The sequence below is a fragment of the Ambystoma mexicanum genome, chromosome 12, assembly GCF_040938575.1.
Source record: "Ambystoma mexicanum isolate Mex_15411 chromosome 12, UKY_AmexF1_1, whole genome shotgun sequence".
Lineage (NCBI taxonomy): Eukaryota > Metazoa > Chordata > Amphibia > Caudata > Ambystomatidae > Ambystoma > Ambystoma mexicanum.
The window spans coordinates 540645744-540666316 of NC_090936.1; the positions used below are offsets into that span (position 1 = coordinate 540645744).

The 20573-nt window shown below is 45.8% G+C and overlaps 1 protein-coding gene across 2 annotated transcripts in view; it reads left to right on the forward strand.

The window, feature by feature from the left end:
* Positions 1–20573, forward strand: part of LOC138513761 (pseudouridylate synthase 1 homolog) — a 244011-nt gene that overhangs the window by 24760 nt on the left and 198678 nt on the right. For both annotated transcript variants that reach the window (XM_069628849.1, XM_069628850.1), the window contains exon 2: positions 16619–16788. In XM_069628849.1, the coding sequence (XP_069484950.1) occupies positions 16663–16788 (126 nt within the window). In that variant the 5' untranslated portion in view covers positions 16619–16662. The remainder of the gene's footprint in view (positions 1–16618; positions 16789–20573) is intronic.

The following is a 20573-nucleotide window of genomic DNA, read 5'->3' on the forward strand; positions in this document are numbered from 1 at the left end:
GTGGTCCGAATAAGCAGTAAGTGTCAAACGAAGAAGTGGTGAGTGTCAACGGCAGTTCTGGGGGTCTTGAGACGGATCGAAAATGACTTGAAAGCGGTTCAAGATGGGGAAACGGAGGTCAGAGCTGTTCCTTGGCTTCTTGGTTGCTGGGCGACCCTGTGCAGGATGTTTATGGCTAAAGGATGTCTTTTATTTCTGCCCTTCCAAGCCAGAAAGGCTGCCAAAGAGCAAATGCAAGGGCTGTCTCATCCAGTGAGTTGGACCCTGGTTACCAGTGTTTAAGCAGCAGGCAGGCCTTGTCCAATCAGAAGTTCACCCTAAATGATCCTCTGGGATAGGTAAGGAGAGGGCCTTACTACCTGTTTAAAGTCTTTATCTTCACCTCTCTGACAGTGGATTATGGAAGGACTGTGCCCCACTAAAGCTCCAGGTGAAGCCTTCTTCTGCAAATGTCCAAAGATGATTCAATTTAAGGTGGGTGGGGACAATTCACCCCCTCGTATACTCAATTTGCCCCAACAGATTGGCCCATTTTTAACCTTCTCTAAAGGTCCAATGTTGACTGCTGTGAGGAGTGGGGGGGACAGGAAGAGGGAGTGGCCTAGGAGGTTCCAAGATGGGTGCATCCCTCTCTGGACTGCTACGTCTCTCTTGGGCTATTCTAACTCTGCTTTCTCCTGAATCAAATGGAGTACAGTGTTTACCACTCTGGTGTGACCTCTCCATTGTCCTGGCAGAGCCTTCCTTTGAAGCACTGCCACCCCCACTTACCCCACATCTCCCCCCTCCCCCCTCCCCAGTTTGCCCTTTTGGGATATATCCTGTGATTCTGGGAAGGTGGCCGGCCTTCGAAAAGCGTGTACATTTGTTTTGGGTGAAAATTGGTTTCAGGTATCTAATACACAAATCCCCGACAGTTGAATGAGTCACTAGAAACCCGGCTAGCAATATATGCGTTTCGTCCACCCAGACTTTGTCAAGGCTTAATTCTAATGAGACAATGTTCCCATTTTAAGCCTTTTAAAGTAGCAGTGGGACAAAGAAAAAGGGGGAGAGGGTACGGAGGAAAAACAAGACAAAACATAAATTAATCATGTTAGTTTCCTACATGTTCGTTGCTTAAGACATTGATGGGCATAACTGAATGGCTGTCTTGTAGTTAAAATGAACTATCATAAAAGTCAAACCTGATTACTTGGTGTTGTGATTGCCTCTTGGAAGTTTCTATGGTTGGTTAGCCAGGTAATTTCCTTATGATAATCATATGATCTAAGTAAAAAAAATAAGAAGGGTAGATTCATGAATCTTAGATATAGTCAGTTAACTGATGTTCTTTGGCTTTTGGGAATAAAATAATTCAACTCACTTAATGATAGTGGTTTTGATCCCAATTCTATCAACGTGTGGTTAAAGTCCTATCATTCCATTCATGTATAATATAAAACAGTCTATTGAGATATTCCTCTAAGTTAAAGAATTCTCATCCTTATTAATTAGGTGTTGGCCAATTTGCAAAGTAGGATAGTCCGAGTTACATTGTAACTTACTATAATAAGTAGTGTTCTGTGTTACTGTGTTTGATGAGCTCTGGTGTCCTGCGTGAGACATGAGGCGCCATTTTCGAGAGCTATGTAAGTAGTATGATGTCATGACGCTGTCGCGTATGATGTCATATGTAAACGATGCACGCTATACTTTTCACAGTTACGGGTGTCGCTATGTGGAGAAAAGAGATATCATATGGTGCTTGATAGCAGAAACAATTCTATTGTCCTGGTGTTCTTATTTTAATGTTGGCTGGGTCTACATAAGAGTTAAATCGGTAACAATAGAAGGTAAAAATCTCACTATTCACATGTAGGTGTATGTGGCTATATTATTGGACCATGTTATTAGTATTAAATGGGGGAGCAAGGATAGCTCAGGGGGAACGCATTTGTCTTGGAAGCAAGACAACGCGGCGCAACACAGGATTGGATCCTGATTCCACGCTTAGAAACTACTCACTGGTATTAAGCGTGTTATAAATGAACAATAAAATAAAAATAAATACATTATCTGGCAATATATATTGGCTTGTGTTACTAACACTTAATATTAGCTGTAAGTAGTTAAAATGGTACCCAGACTCGCAATGATAGCATCTCTTACTGTAAACATTAATTGGCCATTCAGTGATGTTCCTGTCTGATTCATGTGTATCTAATGAAGGTTATCACATGTACAGAATTAATTAGTCTTCGATCGTCTGCCTCCGTCATAAAGCAACTAGCATGCTGTATGGTATCAGATTAGAACATAGTCCATTGCTCATATTGCTTGTTGCCATTTGTCTTGATACAAATGTATGCGATAAGAAATGTATCTAGCACAGTTCAGAGTAAAACATCCAGTTAATTGTCTGTGTTTAACCCTTTCAAGGTAGTCCTTAATCTGCAAATATATCTTCCTTCCCTTCTTCTCAAATTGATTTCTCTGTTGCTGCCTAAGGGTTTAAGCTGGTCTGTTGCCAGGAATCTAATGTTTCTTTTGTTGTCCAATTGGTGGGTTTCGTTCCAGTATTGTGTCAATGGTAATCTCTGATCCTGGCTGCCAATAGTGCTTGAATGTTCACGCATGCGTATACACAGCGCCCGGATAGTACTCTCCACATTATAGTTTGCCACATACACATCTGATGATAAACAACAAATTTGCTGCAACAATTCAAGAAAAATGTAATATTGATATTGTGCAAGTTAGTGACAGAACATTTTTATGTGTTGTCGAGGGCATACATATACATGTTACAGAAGTATAAAGTATGAATAATCCGGAAAGAGACTGCGTCCCACTTTTCAGAGATTGTTTTATTTTCCAAAAATGTCCTTAAGTGAAACATGTTACAGAACCCACATTTATGAACCCTCTAGCCTGTTGTGCTGTAGTTTACTAGCTTAACTGCAGCACAACAGACTACCGGTTTGCGCATCCAAAGCTCTGGTAAAACCAGGCCTGCAGCTCCCTGGAGAAAACATCCTCTGCTAAGCAGCAACTGCCACCCCGGAGAGACCCATTTTGTTTTATCTTTGTGTTTGTGCCCCTGGTGCTATCTGCACCCTCTCTGCTTCCCTCACCTTCCATTCCTTCCTCAGATCATCCCCGCCCCACTCCCTCCCCTGTTTGGCCCTTCAGATCAGGAAGCAGCCATGCTCCCAACAAGCTGCAGGTGAAGCACTCTTTGCACATCCAAAGCTCGGGCGAATACCTCGCCTGCAGTTCCCTGGAGAAAACATCCTCTGTTAAGCAGCAACCACCTCCCTGCATTGCCCCATTTTGTTATTTTTGTTTTGTGTGCCCCCAGCACCATCTGCACTCTCTCTCTGCCTCCCTCACCCTTCATTTCTTCCCCAGATCATCCCCCACTCACCCAATCCCTGATTGGCTCTCCAGATTAGGAAGTACAAAAAACAGATTCCCAGGGCAGCTGGCTAAGCGCCACAGAAAGGGCACCTATCTGGGGCACCTCCATCGCCTGTTTTTCTGTTCACCCTGGGTGCCTTACAAAGCAATCTACTGCAACAACCAGGTAAGGTGGTAGGAATTGGGAGCACAGCCAATTCTGTGCTTCTGAAATCCTACCACTACTTTATTACTATCATTCGATTCTTACCATTTTGTTGAATCTTGCTGCACTCCAAAGTTTACCAATGTTAGCCATGATATTGAATTTAGCTGAATTTCTTAGTATAGCCACTGTATTGAATTTAGCTGAATTGTGATGCAACTGTCCAATGACCCTACTAAAAACGTTCCAATATGCTACATACTCACCGTCAAACACAGAAAAATACACACTCATACCTCTACCGTAGCAAAAACCTAAAACCACCACAAACTGTGCACACCACGCAACACCCAACAAGAAACTAAACCAATTACACACTGATACATCAACCACCACATAACATCTACCAACTTGAAACAAACCAGCACACAGTGATCGTTTTTTCCAAACTGAAGCTACCAACAGCACTCTTGTGCTTTTCCCTCTCGATCCCACTAACTAAGCCTTCCCAGACCTCCTTCCTTTTCAGATCCGCCAGAGTGCCCGGAGACCATGAAAATGGCAATGGTCCATGGTATAAAACACAATAACATAACATAACTTAACATTAGACATTTTGCATTTCACTTTAGGCAAGTTTTTGCTTTGTTCAACTTATGTTGTATAGGCTAGGTAGGCCTTTAACTCCTGATATTCTCTCTTTCTTTTACTCAAGGTATTCACATTCATTAAGGTTGGCCTGAGGCTTCTTTCACTTTCATTCACCTCCCTCTTTGGGAACGTTATTCTTTCTTCCTTTGTATTAGCAGGATTTACTTTTAAGTAAACACATTACATTCTTACTTTCAACCCCTCCAGGGAACAGTCTTGTTCTTTGCCCCAAACTATCACAGTTCACACTGTTCCAATATAGTAACTCATCTTTCTTATTTGTCCTGAGATGAGTCATTTGTTCTGTATTATACTCTTCTTTATTCTTCCCCTGCCCTTCTCCCACCACCCGGATCCCTGTTAACCTTAATTCTTCTCAAGAAACGGTCCTGCGACTCCTACCGTTCTGACGTGATTTAAGTTCTTCACTGCAATTGCGAGCTGGCTTCCTCTGCGTCACTCGCCTGCAGCCCTCGTGCTTCTTCTGCGTTCTTCAATATTTCAACAGGGAGCAGCGTCACTTGTAGCGGCTTCCCTCAGATGGTCTCGCTGTTGTTGCATGAGCCAGCTGTCCACCTGGATTCTCTCAGGGTCATGCTATCACCAATTCTTCTCCTCTCAGGCTTTCTGGTATGCTGACCATTCACTGTTTGTTCTCTTGCTTCCCAGCAAATTTGGAATTTGGCTTGTTCCCCGTACTGCGATGGATCTGTCTCGTTCCAGGCTTATGTCAGCAGGGAACTTCCCCAGCGTGGAGACACACTGCTCTCTCTCTCTCTTCGTCCTCCTTCTCATGCTGTACATGACGAGTGCTCTCCTTTCAGTCCACTTGTATCGGTGGATTGTTTACTTTTCCTTAAAGAGACATTTTCCCTTTCTCCTGAAGAATAGTATCCCTCAACCTCTTCTTCGGCCCACTCTTGATACCTGACATATTTTGGTAGTCCCATGTATGCCACTATGTTTACTGGTAAAGGGAGTTCCTCACAGGAACCGGAGTCCTTCTCCCCAAAGGGGGAGTCTCTACTGGTGACCTCCCACTTGCCTTGACTCCTACGAAGGGTGTTGTGGACCGGACTCACCTCCCTAGCCTCAAAGTGGGGGCTACTTCTTGGTGAGAAGGGACAAATTCCCTCGATTCATCACAGCCTCCAATTTGTGGCTTGGGAAACATGCATTAACCTTGTCCGTTCTGTACCTGCACCTGCTTTAGAGGGAACTGTTTAGTTGTGTACTTGCCTTTTATTGACCATGCCAGTGCTGAATGTTTTGTGAGAGAAGCTTGCTGAACCTGTTTGAATCAGAAGCTTGCACTAGCCTTTACATGATGTATATGTACTTGGTTGTTGGAACAGTTTGCAGTGACCTTGCAGATGCTGCACCTGCTTTTGAGGATAGCTTCCACTGCCCTTGCTTATGCTTTGATAAAAAGAAAGAGAAAGCCCACACCAACATGAGGATCATGGTTCAAGAACATAAATACTTGTGGGGAGTTTTTTGTATTCCTTCTATGCTTGCCTTGCCCTTTTCATTTTGGGAAGCATTTGCTGGTTTTTCTATATTTGTCAGGGAATTTTTCATGATTTTGCAGGGCTCGAAATTAAGATTGGATTAGCAGGAACTAAAAGCAGATCTTGGGTATCCAGCATTAATCGGTGAACAGGAGCTACCATGAGGGAATAAGGAGCTAGTTCATAGCGTCTGCAAAATATAACTTCCGCATAAGGTGGAAACATATCATTTTGTCCATTTTGTCCATTATTTATGACTCCTTAGAGTTCAAATGTTGCATAGATGGGTCCCTTTTTTATTTATAGATTTCCCCAAATTCACATAGGTGTGTTTGTTTGGTATCCTTTGGCCCAGGGAGCCAAATATATCTCCTGGTAGCTGTTGGTGTCAAGCTAATCAGGCTCTTCTAGGCTACAACCGGCAGATAAAAAGCTCTCAGCTCCCCTCAATTTCGACCCCTGTTTTGGGGAAATTTGCAGTGCTGCTGTCTTTGCGGTTACTGTTAAGGGTGCTGTGAGAGTGGCTAGCTAGTAACCAGATCGAAATCAGGATATGGTTTTCAAGAGTGTTATTCATTATACCACACCTACGTGGGCCTTTTGGTTTTAGGGTATAAATCCCACACAACTAATGTTACTTTGGTTTGAGAAACTGGTTTGAGAATCTGAGTGGGCTATCCCTCCCTCTACAGTTCCAGGATGCGGATTTGCTGGGGGATTCTGTATCCCCTGAGAAATCCTTCCCTACAGTGTACACACAACCGTTGCATCCATTGTTTTGAGGAAAATGTATTGAGTGGGCGGGGCTCACAAAATCTACTAGCCCACTAGCATTGGAGAATAGTTTTTATGAAGGGCGAGTACCATTTGCATGATACTCGACCTTGCTGGAGAGTATGGGGACGTTGGAGACTTATTTTCCATATACTACAAACACACTTTGTTTACAGTAAATGGCAAATACAGGTTTCACTGTGCATGCTTGACAGCATTGCAGCAAATATGAAGTGTGCATATGGCAACATGCACCATTTTACAACAAGCACTGGTAAATATTTTGTCACCAGTCACCTTGGGGCAATTCCATTTCTCTTTGGTTGAGTGTGTAAACTAAGGAACTTGCCCTGCCTGTCTAATGGTATTTTTAAGAATTTGCGAGGCCTGGTGGGTCACTACAGCTTTTAAAATTGACAAACGTATGAAGCCCATCTCCAGACTCATATGCCTCCCTCTCGCCCCCCCACCCCCAATGCTTTTTATAGGCCATCTTCCCAGTTCAATAGTGCTTGCCCTAGAATCGGGAGCACTGCTCATTGATAATCTAGGTCCAACACCTGCCCTCCAGACCCTAGCAAACAGAGTCCCAGACAGTCAAGGGACATCACCTCTTCTCAACCCACAAGTATGCTGATGTCTTAGGTTATTTTCTCCCATCATGGCAACTCTAGGTAACAGACCCACAACGCTTTTAAATATCCATGAAGGTCACATGGACTGGCTCTTTCACCGTCCAGTGTTGGTGACAATACCTAACATTTGTCTGAAGGGCCCATCTAAACAATCAGTATCCAGTCCAACCTATACTTTCTACCAAACAAAAAAGGCAAACATCACTTTTCTTTTCTTTTGGTTGTATATCATCTGCAGATTTCTGACTAAATAATTACATTAAGCACATTAACAGTTTTGCCATTATGGTTCACCTTCACATGGAAACCCTCCCAAATGATATTGCCATTGGTGTCTGCAGTGCACTTAATTTATCTACAGGATGCATACTTCTTGTGGATGTTTTCACCACCATCATTTTAAAATGAAGACCCAGGAGATGTGGAGGATATATGCTGCCATCTGCGAGTTCTGATGCAGGCAGAGATTATCGAGGTGTCCTAGAGCCCTTACCCTTCTCCCATCATCATCGCCCGGAATAAGAATGGGTCTCTCCGGATGTGCATTGATTATCGTCTACTTGGCACCTGCACTATTCCAGACCAATACACTATAGCTCGGATGGAGGGAGTAAGTCTTTTTTGTCCCTGGGCTTGTGGAGTGGGCACTACAAGATCCTGATGCATTCGGCAGATCGTGAGAAGATGATGTTCATCTGTCCGCTTAGATTCTACGAGCTTGTCAGGATGCCACAGGGGACCTCCGGTGGGCCAGCGATTGTCCAGTCCCATATGGAAAAGTCTGTTTGCAACAGGAACGTCCTGTAGGTACTGTTGTAGCTGGACGAACATGGAGAAACACAACAGGAGATTTGTAAAGACGCTGGATCGCCAGCGGGAGCAAGGGCTGAAGGTCAGTGTGGACGAGTGCCAGTTTTGCCATACGAGCGTCAAATACATCAGACACATCTCTGTTGATGGCATCTCTGCGGATCCGGCAAAGATGGATGCCCTCCTCACCAGGCCAAGACATCAGACCCTGAAGTAGTTAAACTGTCTTGGGATTCTATAACTACTACCGAAGGTTCATAGCAAAATATGCCAACATCACCTGACCTCACCAAAGGACACCCGTCTACCCAGAGGAGCGGAGGAATACCGTGAACTCTGCAGACGTTTTATACCATCCCCTGGAGGTCTTTGGTGAGCTGTGAACTGACTGATGCCAGCATGCCTTCGATGAGCTCAAGCGAACCCTCACCACAGCACTAGTCCTAGGCTAAGTGGCTCCTCAGTTGCCTTACATCTTGCACGTGGATGCAAGTCTGGAGGGATTGGGAGCTGTCCTTTATCAGAAGACAAACGATGAGTTGAGTCCAGTTGCTTTCGCCAGCCGACGCCTGCATGCGGCAGACATGAACTGGCATTGAAATGCACCATCACAGAAAAGCTCTGGGCTTACCTCTATGGTGCTGTTTTTATGGTGCAGACTGATAATAAACCCCTTAAGTATGTGTTGTGGTCGGCAAAGCTGGATTTTACTGGACACAGATGGCTCACTGCATTGTCCACATGGAATTTCAATTTACAATATCAACCTGAGTGCACTAACCTCCATGCCTTCTCTGAGGCCTCATACTCTGCCGGGTGATACAGCTGGATCCACATCATGGAAAGGGTTGTCTTCAGCAAGCGTCCAAGCTATCTTCCCAGCTCTAAGCCTGCAGGACGCAGACCGAGCAAGGGGTCGGATTGCTTAGGATAATCCGCTGAGGTTGTACCAGATGTTTACTGCAACATCACCCGTCTTGAGGTATCTGAACTACTGGGTTTGACCCAAGATTAACTATGTTTGTCCCAGCTAAGAGGATCCTGGCATTGCTGTGTTCCTGAATGCCAAGACTACAGGGTCGGATGTGTCCAGAGATTTTGCTTGTAACCCAGAACAGGCTGCAATGCTTAAGGAGTCGAAGACGCTCATGCATAAGGAAAGAAAGTGGAGTCTGGTTATTACATCGCTTGGTGTTAAAGTAGCTATTCTGCCGAGCTGTATTTTATGCCCTCCACAACCAGCAGGGACATCTTGGCAGTGATCAAAGCTTTGCGTTGGTCCACTTAAGGTTTTTCTGACCTAGGCTAGCAGCAGACATGGAGTATTATTGCTAGCACTGTGCCAGTTCTGTCACCAGTTAGACCGCGGCTTGTCCTGCAGCATATTTTCATCACCTGTAGAGTGCAGCACTCATAGACCTTGTCTCCTTTGACTTCCTCAGGTTGGAGATGGACAGGTGAGGTGTACAGAAAATCTTGGTGGCGACAGATCACTTTACTCTGTACGCGCAGGTGTTTCCCACTAAAGATCAGCATACCACTACAGTTGCCTGGATGCTGTGGGAGAAATAGTTTGTGCACTGCAGTTGGCTGGCCAGGATTCATTTCGACCGGGGACTGAATTTTGTGTCAACATTCATCAAAAAGATACTGGAGCTGATTTGGCAACAAGAAGACCCCTACAACTCCAAACCACCCTCCAGGGGAGGCCCAAGTGGAGAGGTTCATTCACACCCTCTTTACAATCATGGGTACCGTGAGTACGGAGGAGAAGTACAGGTGGAGTAAGCATGTGGCTACATTGCTTAAAGAATGATGCCACTGGGTTTACACCATACTACTTGATGTTCTAAAGTGACTCGCGGCTCCCTGTAGACCAGTGTCTTGGAGTGTCTACTAATGGAACATACAACAGTAACTAGACAAGCAATCTAAAGCAGCTGAAATGTCTGCTAGATGCTAAAGCTGCCATGACACCAAGGTCCAGGTTCACGATCTTCAGCTTGGTGATCATGTGTTGATCCACAGCCTGGGAAAGAGAGGACGGAACAAGCTAGACAACAAATGGGAGTCTCAAGCTTTCATCAATGAGCATCATTTGGGAGAGCGCCCTGTCCACCAACTGCGAGAGGAAATTCGGCCACGGAACATCAAGACCTTGCACTGGAACCACCTGCTCCCAGTCGGGGAGGAGGGAAGAAGAAGAAGAAGAAGAAGGAGGAGGGAAGAAGAAGAAGGAGGAGGGAAGAAGAAGAAGAAGGAGGAGGGAAGAAGAAGAAGAAGGAGGAGGGAAGAAGAAGGAGGAGGGAAGAAGAAGAAGGAGGAGGGAAGAAGAAGAAGGAGGAGGGAAGAAGGAGGAGGGAAGAAGGAGGAGGAGGGAAGAAGAAGGAGGAGGGAAGGAGGAGGGAAGGAGGAGGAGGAGGGAAGAAGAAGGAGGAGGGAAGAAGGAGGAGGAGGGAAGAAGGAGGAGGAGGGAAGAAGGAGGAGGAGGGAAGAAGGAGGAGGAGGGAAGAAGAAGGAGGAGGGAAGAAGTAGGAGGGAAGAAGGAAGGAGGAGGGAAGAAGAAGAAGAAGGAGGAGGGAAGAAGAAGAAGGAGGAGGGAAGAAGAAGGAGGAGGGAAGAAGGAGGAGGAGGGAAGAAGAAGGAGGAGGGAAGAAGGAGGAGGAGGGAAGAAGAAGGAGGAGGGAAGAAGGAGGAGGGAAGAAGGAGGAGGAGGAGGAGGGAAGAAGGAGGAGGGAAGAAGGAGGAGGGAAGAAGAAGGAGGAGGAGGAGGAGGGAAGAAGGAGGAGGAGGTAGAATAAGGGGGAAGAAGATGAGGAAGAGGAAGAGCTTTGGATCAATCCCGTAAGCTCCTCAGTCTAGAGAGACTGTGAGACCAGTGGAAGGTCAACCGGAGTCCAGTGATGATGCTGATTCCGAGGTCAATCAGCTTGGCATCCACCAACACCATTCTTCCAATCGGACCCTAGTGTGAGTCCATACACCCATGAGTCTTGATCCACAACCTGAATGTGTTCCTTTTGAGTCTAATCCTGATCCCATCGCCCCTGCTGCGCTGGACGTAGCAGAGGAAACCTTACCCTTTCCTCCGATGCTAGATGGGGATCCTGACTTGGTACAGGGTGGACCGCAGGGTCATGGGAAAATCCTAGAAGAGGGCACATCTGCTCTCTGTTGCTCCACCATGGAGGGCATGCCTATCGTGAAGTTAGCCACTGATTCCGCTGAGGTTCATGTCCAGTGTGAGGTTCCCATTGCCCATTCCTCACAGTTTTTCCATCTTCCTTCTTTAGGGCAGATTCCAGGGATACTGTGGGAGGTGCCTGAGATTCAGGGTACTTGGCACAAATTGGTGGACTGTAGATCTAAATCATGGCTTGATAAATAGATAAGACCAAGGCTATCTGCAGGCTGAGGTTAGTTGATTGTTGAAAGGGGGGAGCATGTAACCCTTGTGAGAAACCTGAGGGTATTCTCACTCCTACTCCCCATCGACTCTCTATGCAGGTGGCCAAGGAAAGGCCATCGCTATTGGATCCTGACACTGGTGGAGGGCAAGCGAGGGAGGATCACATGGGTGGAGGACCCTTGGGGATTGGGAGTGAGGTACTTTTAGGTGAGACATGGTATCCCCCTTATCCTCAGGAGAGCCAACCTAACCCTCCCCCAACCTTTATGGGTCATTATAAATGTGTTCCACTTCTCTCCCCCTTTAAAATGCATGACAGTACTGAGACGACTAGGAGCCATGACTGAAACGAAGAAGAGGCCTGGCGATCAGGCATGCCCCCTTAATTGGTTTAATTTATGGTCAGTCAAGTCAGGCAAGGCAAAGCCTTAACTCGCAACTGCAGCCTATTAGTAAGCTCCGGTGTATAAAAGGGGGAACTACGAGCAAGCATTAGACTGGAGGCAGAAACTGAAGCAAGAGAACCAGAGTGGAAGCTGTGCAGGAAGAGAAGTCAAGAATCCAATACACCATCAGAAGTCCTGGGAATCCTGTTGGAAGGTCTATGCAGATCAGAGGTTTCCCAGCTGGGCAGGCGAGCAGCAGGCGCTGCAGAATGGCAAACGCAAAGCTCTGCAGAACACTGGCGAATGCAGCGTGAAGCGCTCGGCTGTTGGACTGTCCCCTGGAAACCAAAAGCAGAAAGAGGGAGCTGCTGAGACGGGGTAAGCTTCTGGGTCACTCGCAATACCCGGGGGGCTCTAAGAAGACCTAAACTACAATACCGGTCAAGTGAATGAAACAAAGATCATTACTTATATTGCATTCCAAACTAAATGAAACAAATGAAAGTAACTTTACACATTGAATCCTGAAAAGAACAAAATGAATACTAGTAACGTAACATATGGAACAAAGTGAAAAACATTACTTTTATTGAATACCGAACTAAGTGAAACTAATGGAAGTAACTTCACGCATTGAATGAAACAGACAATGTTACTTATATGAAACAAACAACATTATTGCTATTGAATCACAGAGCTGAACGAAACAACTGAAAGTGACATAGTGTACAATATGAAATTAAGTTGCTTCAGTTGAACACTACATTGAATGAAAGTAGTGAAAGAAATTGAATGAATGGAGGAAAAACACCCTTTTCAAAAGCAAGGTCATATTGAATAACATGAAAGTAAATCTGATAAGCAGATAAACTATTTCTTTTGAATACAAGGATATAAGCTGAACCCCATTGATGAACAATGAATTGAAAGTTAACAAGGAAACTAAACTGAAGGCTTTAAGAAACCAATGCGACAAACTTGTGAAGCTGCGCTTTAAGAAACTGTTCAGTGAATCGCATATTGAACTCTGAAAGAAGCCTGGAACCTTCTGGTTGTGTGACCTGTAATGGGTGGACTGTGTGCTCTAAAACTACGCCAATACCAGAGAGCCACAAATTGTGAACCAATGGTTGATGACGAAGCGAATGCTCAGTTCCTGGTTGCGAGACCTGTTATGGTTGGACTGTGTGGTCTGAAATGGCGCCTTGATGAAGGAGCTTCTTCATATTAACAAGGAAGCTTGCTGTTGTGAAATTAAGAACACCACTGGTGATAAACATCAGACTTGGGGAAGGGAACCTGGGTTATACAGGTTGATCCAAAAGACAAAAGCCTCAAGGATACTTTCTTTTGATATGAACATTGAGCTTGGGGAAGGGAACACTAAGTTTTGGTGTTCTGGAACTGAGTTCCCCAGGAATTGTGTTGAACAGGGCACCTTAACCTTTATAAACTGTATTTCATCTGATGCTAAGAGGTGGAGAAACTGAACTTTGTGGTGAACTTATTGACATTTGGGTGAGAAAGCTGACAAATAAGCCAGAGCTGGAAGTAGCTCAGAACTTTGTTTGGAACACTATTTTGAATTATAGTTGATGTCCCTAAGCATTGTTTGGTGTTAGTTGTGAGGGCAAGTATAGGATTCGGACACAGACACATTTTTATGTTAAACTTACTGACATTGACATTCCTTAGTTTCTTTAGGTAGCGAAATCCCACCTTAGTATAGCAAGTTAGGCCTTAATCCATCTTGACATTTTCTTGAATAAAATATTTTTCATCTTTGAATCTGTTGTCTGTGTCTCCTTCCATGGTGGCAACCTCAAACACCCTGTGGGGAAACTGCGGAAGAGAAGCTGGGAAAAAAAGTGTAAAGGACCCTCCGGCGTGTGATGCTGCACGTGAACCCTTTAAACAAAAAGACAAAAAATGTTGATCACGGCAGAGTGCCATTGGTCCGAAATGGAAAGCGTGACCCTCACGAAGGATTATTGAGCCCGTGCTCCACTCAGTGCTGTGACCACAGTTACCACCATGTCCCAGGCTTGAAAAGGGGGGCACTCAATCTGAGAGGGACGGGAGCGCCAACAATCACCACTGCCACCCGGTGGCCAAACCATCTGCCACCTTTCCAGCATGCACCATCACCGGTCCACCTCACGGGAGCCCCTCTGGGAGCTCCTTTCTTCACCTCTGCCCCACCCAGGCTACTCCTGCATTATGCGGCGCTATTAAGGCAGCACTCCCCTTCCTGAGTTAAATGTGAAGGGTCTGCCTCCTTGCAGGTGGCCCACACCAACTCCCCGGGCCGCTGGAACCAATGCCAGGCTGTTCCCGGCATTTTCAGCCCTGCCTCCGGTTAGCCCCCCTCCTTGCTGCTGACTTGCATCTGGAATAAGCAGTCTAGCAAACAGACTTTGCACCCTGCCCACCCACCTCCCACTCCTCCCACATGCGCCGCTGCTGCTCTGCCTACCAGAAATAACATCCTGAAGAGAAAGTACTGCAGCCAAGAAGGACCTTGAGACAGCCCAGAGAAGTGTTTAAAGTTAAGATAAAGGATTGGTCACCAAGGGGTGCATGGATGCTGTTCCTCTGAGCACGCTGCTCTCCCGAGACAGTCCAGAAAAGTGGACAGAAACCCTGTTGTTACCTCTCAACGTGAGGGTGACCCTGGGAAAACGAAGAAGTAAAGGACCCACGCCCCCTGTCCAACAACTTAGCAAATCGGGCTGGTGGGGACTGAGTTGGACCTGGCACCGTCACACGGGTGAAAGTAACTGGGCCTGCCGAAGGGACAAGGGGAGACAACGATGTGAGGTCCTACGACCTGGCTGGGGAGCTGTTGGTGAGGCACCCAGTGCCCCTACACCCTTCATCCAAGCTCCAGCTAGCAGCAACAGCACTACTGCGGCAGTGCAGGATCCGGTCTCTGGCAATCCTCGGGGAAGGGCTAAGTCGCAAGGATAGGTCAAAATCTGCAAGGATCTAGAGTACATATTTTAGAGTCATTTCCCCATTATGAAATCCACCTTCTGAGCACATGCCAGCAGTGCCGCCATCAATGCTAGTTCATCCTGACACTGCAGTGTCTCCTTGTGCTCCTCTAAACATGCAGTCCAACATTGCCCCAACTGTAACCTTTAACTCTCAGCTTTGTACCCTAACAAACATCCATGTTCCTCAAAACGAGTTCATTGGATAGATCTTTAATTTGTAGCAACCATCATCCACCTTACACTACTGTAATACCCTAACCTTGGAATGTAGCAATTATTCACTCACACCCAATACCCTCAGCCACAGATTTACCTTTGGTCCAGAAACTCAACAGTGTGCCAACTGCCTCCCCCCAATTGGATGCTGGACATGATGCCTTTGGACACTCTGGGACATGAAGCAACTTGACAGCTCTGAGACATGAAGTAACTTGACAACTCTGAGATCACTTCCTTCAACACCCATGCCACCTCTAATTTCTGGATATGTAGATGCTTATCTCTAGCCGACCATGGTTTCTCTGATCTGCCTAGTACCATAAATCTAGCATCAGCAACATTGCTCCCGGGAACCCACTAAATACCTGAACCCTTTCAAGGCCCAAAATGAGAAGCTGCCATGGAAATGGCGTAAGCCACTCTACATAAGAGCCCAGAAGACAGCACCCAACTCCCATTATTCATTGGGAGACCATGATGAGACAAACACTTTGCATGCAGCACCCCCTAGTCCATCTTTCGTTAATCTGGCCCTTCATTCCCCTGCACAAACATGCTGCATAGCAGTTTCCCTCCTTTACGACCAATCAAATATATTTTTGACACCACCTACACATGGTGATTGGGAAGAACTATTCTGGGTTGTCACTCTTTTGAAGGCCTAACAAATATCTGTCCCCAGTAGCACTTTAAACATTCTCAAGAGGAACATTACATAACACAGTAGAGTCCCTATATTGCTCAACAGTGTCGGTTATGGCCTGTCAACCAGAGCCAGTCCCTGTCAGCCTCCCTTGCTGGGATTATCCCTATTGGCACCATGGGGCACTGCCCAGGATGATGATAGTTTTGAAAGTGTTTCTGTTGTGCATTAGATGGGTGCCACACATCTTGTGCTTGCCCAATATCCAGTGGAAAAAACCCAAAACAAAGATGGCTGGCCCACAGCAACTGGAAAAGGGAGTATTCTCTTTTCTATTTTCAGGGCAGGAACCTGAGGCATCACTTGACAGGAGAAGATGTAAGTGGGGTGAGGGAGTGTTGGGAAACAGTGAGGGCCTGAGGGAGGGCTGAATACCTGGGGAAGGCTAGGAGGTTGGTGGGTAGAGGGGTGAGAGGATGGTGGTCCAGAAAAAATGGTAGACACCCTAGGGGAGATGATCGAGTGGTCAAGATAACATGGTGCGTTAGTGTGTGATTCTGCCTGCGTTTTGGACCACCAGATTGGCCAGCACTTCTCCTCTGGCTGCTGATAAGGAGTAATGTTGGCTACATAGAATTGTGCTGTGTTTTCCATGGCTAAGCTGGTTTGATTGCTGACTTTTTAGACTCCAGATGCAATGCTTTACCCAACATCCTTTGACAACTGTCACATAAATTTCTAGTAGCGGAAGGCGCACTAGGGTTTTTACCTTCTTTGGCTTGCATGAGTTAATGACAACTCAACCTGTTTACTTTACTGTGACGCATTTGAATGTTTGACCCTTAATGTGGCCCAAACTAGACCATTGGGGTGTGTACCGCTGGGAAGCCAAGTGGCAGAATGTTGTGCAGGAGAGGCTCCCCTGTTGGTAAACACAATAGAGCACTCCTGGGATGGGAATTTTGTTTATCTTTTGTTCCGTTAATGATCGCCAGAATCACAGATTCTAATCCAATATTTAACTTTGATTTCAGGTAGGAGGAGGTCCATTAATGAGGGTACCTGACTGGACACCATAATGCAAGGAGGCATGAGGGCAGTTTGCCTTTTTCGCATTTGTTCACGGCCAGGACGGAGACTGACAACCCAAAGCTCAGCACAAACAGACATACTTCTGTCATATGCAGTGCCGAGTCCTACAGTGGTACGTAGAATTGATTGTTTTCTTTCCATTGGAATCTTCATGGAAATGTTTGTCACTCCTCTGGTTACAAAGGACTCCTGCTGACACATGTCTAATAGTTTCCAGGATCACAGATTTTGGGACCTAACGGTGGAATGGACAGATGGTGCAAAAACGTTTGAGTCTCAAAGACGGTTTAAGGGTGTTTACTTCGTGGCTCCAAGAACTGTCCCTTTCTCGTCTCCCTTGAGGTCCCTCCCTCGTCATGTGGTAGGACCCATTCTGAGGTAGCACATGAGATTATATTTCATGTCGGCATTCAGCTCATATAAGTGAACTAGCATTAACCTGAGAAGGCCTAGTTGAAAGCATTGCTAGAATATAGTGCCTAGAAGCAAGTAAGCAAGTAATGTGCTATGCGCCTAAAGAGCAGCGCAACATGACATATTTAGAATATACCGCCTAGACAAAAGACCAGTCTATACTGCAAAGCAACGTAGTGCTTCAAACAGCAGATATGTACTCAAAGTGCTTTATTTCTCAGAGAGGCCCGTAGAGGTCTGTATTAGCCTTATTTTTCAAAACGGCCACATTTATGTGTTACACCTGTGACGAATCCTGAGATGTCACTTCTCCCAGAGGGGGGAATCCCTTCCCATGAGGGCAGGGAGGTGAGGCCACTACCTGATGGTCCCCCTGGGGGTGGTACTCAAACTGAGGATCTCATGGGAAGAGACTTCCCCTCTGGGGACCAGGGAGAACATCTCGGGAGAACGCGGTATGCCAACCCTCCACCCACACTCTGCACGCCTTCCTATCCCATGAACCCCTTCTCCATAACCCATACTTCCATGTTTGTCTGTAAGTCCGAAAGCGTAATAACTACTGAGATGAGGAAGAGCATGGACTGCCTTATGGGGACCTATTTGAGAAGTACTGGGCATCGGAGGTGCAGAACAAGGAAGAGTAATGGTGAGAACTTGAATGAACAATCTAAACTTCTATGTTCGCTTAAGATAAAAATGAAAGGACTTGCCATGTTGTCAAGACTTCCCTGGAGGAACCGCTGACATAGAAGTCGTCTGGTGTGGAGAACAGGAGAGGCTGCTGACCGAGAGTCTAACGGGCAGGGAAAAGCATAATGTTGGGGAGGAGCTAGTGCTTTCCTGCACCCCCAAGCGCTTTACAATTAGGCAAGACTTCTCTAAGCACTATAGCACTGAAAACGCCTTTTTCATGCAAATCTAATCACACACAGACATGAGTGGCCACTAAATGAAGATAGTTAGTATTTAAATATAAGGTGTAAATAACTATTAGATGAATACATTTGTAAAAATGTTAAATTGTATTTAGATTTCTCAAAGCACGATAGAGAGCAGCAGGCTCTGTGCCAAAAGGAATGTGGCCTGTGCTAAAAATGGATCGCAGTGGTCATGCAGTGTTGCGTCACTGAGGATGGCTCTGGCAGAGCACACAAAGTGGCTGAGCAGCTGTCGGCTGTCTATCAAAAGCCCATGCAGGCCAAGTCTCAATGCACACAATGCAGAATTATGAAAAACAAGGTTTTAAGGGGAATTGCTGGACCAGATAAAATATGAATATATTGAGTGAAGTATGGAGAGCATGATGGGAAAATGTGTTTATAGATAAATATTCATAATGTAGCAAAATTATGATAAACAGGAGCTATAGTGTATTCTTGCATAGACGACAGTATGTTAAGTAGTTTGTCCTAAATGGAAACCCGGCCATGCAGGAAGGAACACTGCAGAATCTCTTGTAAGGGAAGAAGGACAGTTTTGGATGAGCCATGCCAGTATCCAGTGACCAGTCAAGAGTAGTTAAGCTCCCTGCCTGGCACCAGTCTGGAGGAGCTGGGAGTGGTTGAAGGACAGAATATACCGTTCAAGGAGCAGAGTTCTTTGCCCCATCCTCATTTCTGTACAGATTACATTTGCTTTCCTTGCAAGATAAGACTATTGGCCTTAATTCCCCAGAGGGGTAAAGTTTAATCTTGTGTGAGTGTGATTAGGGGTACCCGTATACTTAAGGGGTACCCCTGTAAATTGGGCTACCTTTCAATACCTCCCCAGTCTGCCCTGGACAAACCAACCGGAAAGAGGGAGAAGCGAGGTTGACATTTGCGACACAGTGGGATCGTGCGGTCGAGTGAAGAGACACGTTCTGTGAGGAACCAAATGCTGCAGAGACGCCACAGCACAACGAAGAGTGGTAGAAGCCACGAGAAACTGGATACAGAAAGCAGAAGCGCCGAGGCCGACTCGAGCACATCGGCAACAACCCAAAAGATACAGTGGTTGTCGGGAAGGTTGGTGTGGGCACAGTAGAGTCTTGTGAGACTCTTAACTCACAAAGCATGGGGGAGGAGGAAGCCCCTGGGGAAAAACAGACAACATATAAAGAACCCCAAAAACAGAACAGGCAGAGGTTGGGTCTGGGACCCGCAACCACAAGAGAGAAGTAGCCCAAATCATTTTCTTTGTGGAGGTACCTAGCAGGAGATTGAACCAGGTCTGCCTAATCAAAGCAGTTGAGAAATATGGTTCTGTGTCACGCACCCACAAGAACAGAAGAGTACAAGCCATCTTCCTCGTGGCAGTACTTGGCAGAAGAGCCTGCGTCTGCGACCCTCAAAAGGAAAGACTGAAAGTGTTGAACTTTGAAACCAAAGTGAAAGGGAGGCTAGGGGATGGGAGTCATTCTCCTGGTTGTATCAAACTCTAAAGCCAAGATCCCAGGAGAAGGGAGTTATTCTCCTGGTAACCCAGGCCAGTGGAAGGAAGTCATTCCCCCTGATTTTGTTGAGCTATACAATTCGGATACCAGGAGAAGGGAGTCATTCTCCTGGTAACTCAAGCTGAAAACACTTTCTTATATAAAGTGTCAAAAGATGAACAGTGTGTCTGCCAATGAAGTGTTGGAATGTTGTCTTTTGTGTTGAAGAACAATTTTGACCCGGGGAAGGGAGCCGTTCCCGTTAGAAGAAGCCAACACCTGGAAGTGAACTTTTATCCCCAGTCCAGAAGAAGGGAGTTAATTCTTCTGGACCAAGAAAGTCTACTTTATCTTTAGTTTAGTTTTAAGTGAAAGAGTCAGAAGTAGGGGTTTTGACACAGCACGGTGGGCTTTTGATTTACACAGACATTCTGACAGAACCCTTAATGTTTTAGTTGAGGCAGGGAAACCCCTCATAGAGTTGGGGAAAGTAGGTTTCTCTTTATTTTCATGACTAATAAAAGTCTTTATCAATCACCATGCCACTTGTGTGTCAGTCTCCTCCTCCTGCACCCTAACACACCTTACATTGAATACATGTTGCCATTTTCATTATAGCAAACTACTTAGCAGTTTTAAACAGAAGCATCTTTCATGTATGCATGCAGACCTGTTGAAATAGGCAGGACCGTGTAAGAGCCTCATATGCTTAAATCACTGAACTGGCAGGCTGTGATTTAGAATCCATTTTATTCTCCCTATTAAAGGCAGTTTGCAGGCGAGAAGAGGCAGTGCACAGACATTTACATACAAAGGCCTTGACTTTAGTCTCAGATTGATAAAACAGACAGACATGCTAGAGCAGGAGGCTTCTCAAACAACTTGCTGATTTTGTCAACATGTTCTGAAACTGATAAGGCAGTAAGACACTTGGAGCACCAAGCGGAGCTAATAACTGATGACACAGACGCTTGCGAAAGGGGATGTGCTCCTCAATATGTTTACCTACATCATACAGAGGGAGAGGGAACTACATCCAGAGTACCCAGCGTAGCATTAGAAGCTGG